Below are 9,381 nucleotides of genomic sequence, written 5' to 3'. Positions count from 1 at the left end.
CCGATGCTTAACTAGCCAACTTAAGGCTTTCTGATTGAAGGCTAAAAGCGGCGTTGTCACCGAATAAATAGAATATTGATTATATTTTTGTGTATTGCTGCAGTTTTTTCAAGTTTTAACTTGGTGCTTTTGGCAACCTTAGGGGGAAATAATGGTAATATGGCTGATCCATATGGACACAAAGAATATAGACTTTTTTATGCTACCGAAGTTCCCTCGCTTTCATTCAAAATCTGTTTATCGTTAAACAACTTAAACATTATAATGGCTTCAAACTCACATTAAGGCCTGTGGGACACTATCAGCCACTGAAACAGTAGACAAATGAATATTTCATACCTTAAGGCTGCCTGTTTGTTTAAGGGAGATGAACAATACATTATAATTGTATATAATAATATCACAGATGTTAGATTAAATAGGTTTTTGAAAGATGCTTGTGCATTCTTCAAGTCTTATATGTTGAATTGAACTGAGTATGTCATCTGTTCAAAGCTTCTCCCAGTCAGTGCTGTTCTATGTGCCTGTCTTACTGTACATGATGTTATTAGCACAAACACTTTAAAAGTGATTAATTTAGGACTTCAGCAATAACACAGACTGCAATGTAGTTAAGCATCTTACAGTTAGTTTTGAATGAATGAAAAAAGACAAGCAAACATCTGTCTCCTATTCTTTTGTGTCACGTAAGAAAGAAGCATAAATATCTGATGAGAAGACTTATTAATTTGGCCTTTCTCATGATCTTACTGAGGTGATGCGAAGTGAAATAGTCATCCTTTTTTGGTAATGTGCTGGAAAAGCTTGAAGATGGAGATTGATAGTGCTTACAAATTGCTTGAATGTCACCCTGAAAAAGGTGTATGAAGTAAAATCTGATTTTGATGCTTTCAGCACAAAATTTAGTCACACAGTCAGGACAACATCTGATTTACCTTCATTGGGAAACATGTTTAAAGCAGGAGTTCAGTACATATTTTGTTTTTTGTACATATGTTTATAGATCTTTATGTTTATTAACTTTTTTTTTATTGTATTCTTATGTTTTTTTTAATTCTATATATTTTATACATGTGTTACATTTACATTTTCATGTAGCTTTTTTTTTTAAATCTTTTTTTGTATTTTGGTATCTTTACCTGTCTCATAAATTCAGGGCTACATCCTTTCTATAGACAAAGAGCTTATCTTGGAGCCTTCAGCTTCTTCTTTAGTACTTTCATAGGTGGATGTAGGAAGTAACAATAATATGTGATGATAATCTGTGATACATGAAATAATCTTATAATAATAGTAATAATGGATCTGTTCCTGTCAGGAAAATGCTTGTGCAGAGGTTTCATTGTGCTTGACATTGTCCTTCTTACCACCACAGCTCTGCCTCGCAGTGACAGTTTAGTTGAAGTTTCGAGGCTCATTTGTGTACCAGCATAAAGACTTTCCTCGCAGTGAGCTGTGATCTCAACTACTGAGCTGATGCATGCTATAGTTACAGCTGGATATTTTTTTCTCTTTCGTAAAGTGTTTTCATTGAACAGACTCATTCATTATTAATTGTTTTACATATTTTGTCTTTTACATAAACAAAAACACTGCTAGAATTAAAGTACTAGAAACAATTAAAATACAGTGTAATTAGTACTTTTAGCAATTTGATAGATGCCTTTTATTATATTTTTTTAACATCAGCATGCTGAAGGACTTGTTTAGAAGAGAGTGCTAATTTATATGCTAAAATATGTTTTTCTTTTTGGCCAAGTTAGTGAAAACACTTTATTATCCTCTAATAGATTTTTTAAATGCTTGGTGATCATAGTACCCAAAACTAGCTGCATCAGGTAGTACTTCTGAGAGGATCAGAAGTCCCAGGTATACTGGTATTGGGTGTTGCAGCTGTAGGGATGACTCTTTCTGAAGCCTCAAGCTGACTGTTTCCTCTCAGATGTAAAAGGCTGATGATTTACAAAACAGACACTGCGTCGTTCAAATAGATGAGGCTCATCATAAAATAAGAGATATTTTACTCTCTGAGCATTGTTTCTAGTGTCCATTCATCCATTTAGTTTACTCTGGTCTTAATAAAGAGCTTAAGAAGAGATATTGTTAGAACTTAGAAATAGGAGGAGCAATTCAGACGTTAAGTTTTTAATACGAATCGCTGGACAGAAAAAAGTGGCACACCTATTCGTCTTCAAAACAGGTTTGACTGACAGGTTAAAAGCTTAGAACACAAGATGCTGAAACTTTACATACATGGCTGTTACATACTGGGCTGAACTGGCAGCTTATCAGAAGTAGCTTTTGATGTTGGCAGTGTGAGAGCTGAAAATCCCAAAGTCATCCTATTTTCATCACTGATTGGTTTTAATCACGTGATGGCTTCATGTTACCATGTGCTCTGACTAATGATCGCATAATGTTATGCTTACTCATTTCCTTTAACCCGACAGTCCTGTAATCCTCTCGTCACAGAGCGCCTCTTTAAGTGATTAAAGCAAAATGAGGACACTTGACGAAACACGATCTATTCATAGCACATCACCGCTGTTCCACCCTCATCTCCACCACCTCATCTATTTTTAACATTTCATTGTTAGTCATCACAGCTTAAGAATGGAAACTGAAGGCATTTCTCTTTTCAGCCTGCAGATGGCGCTGCAGTCCTTCACTACATCTCATCCTGTTTTTCTGTTTTCCAGCTGCTAAGAAGGCCAAAAAGGCTCACAGACCTCTGAAAAAACAGCTGTCCTCGCCAAACTTCCAACGCAAAGAAAAATCTGAGAAAGTGAGTCAGCAGTTTCATGAATATTTCACTGCGGCTCCTTAGTGGAGTCAAACACGGCAGAGTTCAACCCAAATATCTGACACATCTTATTTGTAACCTACAACAGGATGAATTGTTTTTAGCTGGGTCTTATAAATAACTGAAATGCCCTAAATATGGATACAGAACTGACTTTGTAGCATTTTGGTGCATATCTGATATTAGTGGACATCCTACAGGAAAAAGCTGGATTTATTATTGATACTCCACAATATCTTATTGTGTGTCCATAAAAAGATCTCACACACTGACTTACACTTCCTTTTAGATATTCTGTCATAATTGTTGCTTATCTTTTTTACTTCAATTTTACAACATTCATTATTTTGTCTTCAGAATGTGCTTTTTTTCCTCCCTCAGTCACAGACCAGGGACAACACGCCTTTCACGTGAGTAGATCTACATGTTTATCCTACTTACAAATTTGCTAAGCAGTAGCTGTGCATTGAAGTTTAATTCTTTAAAATGTAGCTGGAGCTAATATAAGGGTTCAGCACTTTGTATTAATCACATTCATAGACTGTATAGAAAAGATGGATGAAGCCACCATGTTCAATTCAATTCAATTTTATTTATATAGCGCCAAATCACAACAAAAGTCGCCTCAAGGCGCTTCATAGATACAGAGAAAAACCCAACAATCATATGACCCCCTATGAGCAAGCACTTTGGCGACAGTGGGAAGGAAAAACTCCCTTTTAACAGGAAGAAACCTCCGGCAGAACCAGGCTCAGGGAGGGGCGGCCATCTGCTGCGACCGGTTGGGGTGAGAGAAGGAAGACAGGATAAAAGACATGCTGTGGAAGAGAGACAGAGGTTAATAACAGTAACTCAGTAACTCAGTAACTTGTTGTTGAAGTCCTGTTGTGAGGGGTGTGTCATTGCCTTTACAGTCTTGGTGTTTTAAAACTGGGCGTGGCTCCGACTGAAACAGAATTCATGTTGCCACACCTGTGTTTGTTTGCATATTTGGCTAGAAGGAATAAAGCATTATGGGTATTCAAGCTATCCAGACTTCACTTCAATTAAAAATTTCTTTGTCTAGCATGACTCGGATCTTTTCTGTGGCAGAAGAGCCACAGAGAACGATAGTAGCCCATAGACCAGCTGGTGCCCTCTGGTGATGGTAAACAGTTACAACAGGTAAACCAGTCCTGGGTAGAAACCAGTGGATCCGCTGAGCTCAGCTTTTAGGGTTTTCCATTAGGTGGTAGTTAGGGCCATATCATACCGTTCACAGGTACTAATACTGGTATAATGTTGGGCAACGATAAGAAAATGGAATACCGCGATAGAATATGGGTAAAACGCGCATGCGCAGTGCCGTTGTTTTCATACGCACATGGCGGAAAAAGGATAGCAGTGACGGAGAATGAGGAGGGCGAAAGCGATCGTTGAATGAAACGGATGAAGCAGAATTGGTTTGTAAAAATGCTGCAACTTCAGTGTGGAACTGATTTAGCTTTCGTCCGTCAGATACACAACAAAGCACTATTTTTGGTAGAGCATGCTAGCGGGCCGTCGTTATTACAGTGTTTTTTGGAAAATATGGCACACTTAAAATCAATCCTTTGATTTTTTTGAAAATCAACAGTGTCCCTTATAATCCCGTGTGCCTTATGTATGAATTCTGGTTGTGTTTACTGACCTCGAAACGATTTTATGTACACGGCGCTCGAAAATCTGTCAAATGTTTTAGTACGACTTTGCTAAGCTACGAAGCCGCACCGCTTGATGGATTGTCGGAGCATTACGGCTATCGTAGTCAGGAGCCTCGCGGAGTGATACGTACTGTGCTTCAACATAATATTACCGTATTGTGTGTGTATAACCTCTTTTAAGTTTTGTGGATATTATACATGGTTATGCTGAGGATATGTCGGCCAATTTCCACTGGAAATGCCTTTTGGTTAAACTGTCAGCAAGAAATTTTGCACTGTTACAATTTTATATAACTTTAATGCACATAAAAAAACAGCTGCTTGTTTAAGTGAAAATACATTGATGTTTTTTGCACTAATAAAGTTGTGGAGTTGTAAAGTATTTTGTCTAGTGTCAATTATATCATCAGTTATATCGTTATATAAATTTTCAAATGTATATCGTGATGAATATTTTTGGTCATATCGCCCTGCTCTAATGGTAGTACTTGGTACCAGGTAATGTTTTTGTAGTTTCTCAGCCGAGTTTCCAAGTGATCCAAATCAATTTGAAAACAGACATCAACAGACTGCATGCCACCGATTGGCCAGTCAGTGGCTTCAGACTCCTTCACAAAAATCAAACTGACATTTTTGAAATCCGGCAGTGAGGGAAATAGCTACACAAAACCCACCTCCGACCTTCAGCCCAACCAGTCTGGTTTTAACATTAGAACTTTCTTTTTTGATAAGGCTTATGGTCAGGGCTGGATCAAGTGACCCAGAATCCTACCTTAGTTACCCTGCAATAGGCTTAGGCTCTTGGGGTTTCCCATGATGCACTGTTTATACTTTACTCACCTCTTTCCACTCTCTGTGTTTATACACCCCTCTGCATTTAATTCTTAGTTATTATCAATCTAAGCTGTCCTCCACAGTTTCTTTTCTCCTGCCTCATGCCCAGCCGGTGGTGGCAGATGGCCCCGCCCCTCCCTGAGCCTGGTTCTGCCGGAGGTTTCTTCCTGTTAAAAGGGAATTTTTTTCTTCCCACTGTCACCAGGTGCTTACTTGAAGGGGGTCATTTGATTGTTGGAGTTTTCTCTGTATTATTGTAGGAACTATGCCTTACAGTATAAAGTGTCCTGAGGCCACTGTTGTTGGGATCTGGTACTATATAAATAAAGTTTAATTTTAAGTTGATATAGTGACTGTTCTGAGACACATTAGTCCCAGTCAGTAATCATTTTGCCATCTTTATGTGGAAGTTAGCAGGATCTGACTTCTGGTAGCAAGAATGTCAACAGCAACTAGTCAGAGGTGTGTTGCAGTGTTTTGTTTTGAAATGTTTCTCCTTCAGTCTGCGTTTGCGCCATGTTCACTGCATGTGGGAAGGCGCTCTGTGTCCTGATTGGTTGTCGTCACAGGCACAAGTTATTTTGACTTAGGAGTTCCAGGTAAGGTGTGGAGAATCAGGTCAGGACATTGTCCTTGGCTGCCTTTTCTCACACTTAACTGGAGATAGTCCCCTTAAGCTGGGTACTCACCCTGGGAAATACTCTGTGGTTAAGGGGAAGCTGCTCCTTTTCAGTGCCTGTTTGTTCCAGGTGGGGCTGAAAGTGTACGGCACCAACCTGATATAACAACATATTCATACTCTGAACGAATTTCTCTGCTGTAAATCTGGATCAATAACATTGATTTAAAAAAAACGTATAATCTATTTCTCGTGTTTGCTGTTTGAAGTTAACTGGTGCTCGCTCTGTGGGTGTTTGTGTGTGTTGTAGAGTAAGCGTCCAGAAGAGTAAGTGGGACAGCACTCGCTCTATGCGCTACAACCAGGACGCTCAGCGAGAAGAAGGTAAAGGAGGACTCATTGATGCTTTTCTATTTTAAGCCACTGAGTCAGACTACGTTCTTTCAGTCTTGCATTAACCACTTTCTTTGCATGTTAACCAGACCAGCGCCGCATGGTGGAGATCATTGGCTACCTGACAAAGATGAGGTTTGGAGACCAGGAACAGAGTAAATCCAAGGATACTAAAGAGGTGGCTGTTTATTTACTGTACACCTAAAATGAGATTGATTGTCAGGGTGCAGGAAATGTGACTTTGACCAGGATTTATTGTCTTTCTTCACATCATGTGGTCAAGATTGGTGCTGAGCTGTCAGACCTGCTGTCCTTGCTTTTGCAGCTGCCTCATGTTGAATTGTTTTTCTTCCGGACTCTCTCTCTCTCTGTGTGTGTGTGTGTGTGTGTGTGTGTGTGTGTGTGTGTGTGTGTGTGTGTGTGTGTGTGTGTGTGTGTGTGTGTGTGTGTGTGTGTTACAGCCTGCAGGGGGGATCTACTCCAGACTTGAAGTGCAATTTAGGAGCTCCTCTCAAGTCAGACAGAGTTCAGAAAAGACACCCAGGTACATTTACAGTGTTACACACACCCTGGTGTCTTACTCAATAACTAAGCACTTTTTTCTTTCTTTACCTCTGCAGGTCTAAAACACGCTACGCTCAAATCCGAACAACATAAAGAAGCTAATGGGGGGAAAAAAGGCAGTGGAGCTGCTAAATAGACCAGCATTAAACCCGATGAAGAGGACAGAGACTCGCTCCTCAACCCCAGCACTTGTCAGCCCCCCCGCCCCTGCTTAACTCAGGTGACTATGTATGGATCACCGTCAACCACATCCCCTCTCACTCGGCCCACTGTGTGTTTGTTCAGCTGCATCCAGTCCACAAAAACAACAAGCAGAACTGTGGACCCAGCTCGGCTCATTAGAAATGCACTTTGACTTTCCTCAGTGTTTCTTCAAAGGCGGACAGGTGGGGATTTCTACAGAAGGCAACTGGAGAAATGTATGGAAGTCCACTCATGCCAGTGGGAAAAGAAAAAGTCATTTGTATTTCAGAAAATATTTCATAGCAATTACAAACATGCATCTTATTGTAAAATACATAGTTTCTGTCTGTCCACCTAGTCCTACACAATCAGGAGTTAATCAACCAAACTTGGCACACAGGTACATCTTAGAACTTATAACTTATAACTTATAGGGGCCTATAAGTTCTTACCTATATCAGATACTATGGTGTAATCACATTACACAACTACCTACTGACCAACTAAAAGGACACACTTTGTGTTTATGCACCTATCATTTCAGTTTCACAACAGTAGCATCTCATTTACATCAGATGTTATAGTTGTGAATATTTTGATATGCAATATCATCGTGTTGCTTGGCAACCACCTGGTAACAGAATAAAATTACATTTATGTAGTAGAGCAGGACATGGGATGTAGTAGTAAAGGTAAAATTACAAAAATGCCACAACAGAAAAAAGTTTTGATGTAAAAAAAAAAAGGAAAAAAAAAGCATAAATCAAATTGACTTGAACTGAGGAAAAAAACTACATCGGGATACTGGAAAACGTGTGTATAAAGCTCCAATGACATTTTTTTTAAATGCTAAATTGAGATCAAATTTAATTTTGAGGTTAAGAAGTAAAATTGAGATATATGTTATATGAAAATCGGTCAAAAAGATGTCATGAGAAAAATTTATGAAAAAAAAAAAATCATTTTCTTAAACTGGCAGTGATTATCTTCCTGGATGGCTAGTTGAAGATGTTACCTTCTTAAACTGACATCTTATTTCCACCATAGTGGAAGGTCAGAGATGTGTCGCATGGAAATTTTACTGCATCAACTGAAATTTACACCCAGCCTTACATTTACACTGTAATTCTGCCTGCGTTCTGTGTAAAGCTCATTCTGTAGGTGAGAAGGATGCCACATTTGTTCCACCAAGTTCTGGTAGAGATGTAGTTCTAGTCTTTCCTGTGTTTACTGGAACGTGACTGTGCCATGTACCACACCTAGGCCAATAAAATACAAGTGGCTAAATCCATTCAGAGCCTTATGTGAACTTTTGTTTCTGGTTTATATCCACTGGGTGGCAGCAAATCACACTGGGGGAATAACTACGGGTTCCCAAGACACAACCTTTGCCCCAGTTTCGCTATGACCTTTCACCTCACCTTTCCAACAATCTACCAGGTGACAAATACGCACTTGATTGGTTCTCAGCTTTAGCAAAGAGTGTTAGTGTTGTTTCCTGTATGAAAAGAAGCCAGAGCAGTTTGTGGAAACTGTGAAAGTCCCAGAGAGGGCTGGTATGTGCCACTAGGTTCGGGGTCACGCCGCTCCTCTCTGCATGAGAGGCACTGACCAATGGGCGTGCTAACCTGGCTCTTCCTGTAAGACTTACTCACAGGGGTATTAATAACCCTGGCTGCTCACAACACAGACCCAGAGCAGGGCTTAACGGGGCATAAAGCGTAGAGGAGGTGATGTGGGCTTTTTTTTTTTCTCCCCCTGTGGGCAGGCGCTACCCCAGCTGTTCTATCTTCTCCTCAACAGCAGATGCCAAGAATGGCTGAGGATGTGGATCTGGGTCAGGAAGGGGGGGTGGGGGAGTCCTGTTACAACTGGACTGAATTATGGTCCCACAGAGATAAAGAGATGGTTGGATACGAGAGCATCAAAGCAAACACGGCAAACTGACAGAGATGCTCAGTCTGCCAAGACCTGCAGAACTAAAATGTTACTGCTGCAGATTCCTCTGAAGCCTGGCTCTGGGACACAAGGAAATGAAAAGTTGAGTGAAATTAGAATTCCATCTCGCTCTCTGGTTACATCAGAGCTGACAAGATTGTTGGGATTGCGTAAGACGAGCGTTTCAACTTTCAATGGCACGGCGTCAGCATAACCTTTAATCTAATACCAGTATGTTAACAGGGATTAGTGGAGGAGTCCACTTACACAGCAGCAACCCTGGCTAAAGATGCCCAGGCGGAAACGGTTGGATGTCGCGTTGCCTGCGTGACGGATGCCATCCGTCATCACTGAGCTTTCTTTTT

At 40.2% G+C, this 9,381-nt stretch overlaps 1 protein-coding gene across 1 annotated transcript in view; it reads left to right on the top strand.

Annotated features, from left to right (window-relative positions):
* The window catches only part of sanbr (SANT and BTB domain regulator of CSR), a 31,536-nt gene extending 23,167 nt beyond the window's left edge, over positions 1-8,369 (top strand). The window contains exons 16-21 of the mRNA XM_084949059.1: positions 2,700-2,785; positions 3,185-3,213; positions 6,249-6,322; positions 6,421-6,509; positions 6,793-6,875; positions 6,952-8,369. Coding sequence (XP_084805185.1) covers positions 2,700-2,785; positions 3,185-3,213; positions 6,249-6,322; positions 6,421-6,509; positions 6,793-6,875; positions 6,952-6,988 — 398 coding nt within the window. The 3' untranslated portion in view covers positions 6,989-8,369. The remainder of the gene's footprint in view (positions 1-2,699; positions 2,786-3,184; positions 3,214-6,248; positions 6,323-6,420; positions 6,510-6,792; positions 6,876-6,951) is intronic.
* The last annotated feature ends 1,012 nt before the right edge of the window (positions 8,370-9,381 follow it).

Source organism: Perissodus microlepis, chromosome 13 (assembly GCF_051167445.1).
Source record: "Perissodus microlepis isolate ML-2025 ecotype Zambia chromosome 13, ASM5116744v1, whole genome shotgun sequence".
In the NCBI taxonomy this organism is placed as follows: Eukaryota; Metazoa; Chordata; class Actinopteri; order Cichliformes; family Cichlidae; genus Perissodus; species Perissodus microlepis.
Note: the sequence above shows the minus strand (reverse complement) of the source record. Positions and strands in the feature narration are given on the sequence as shown.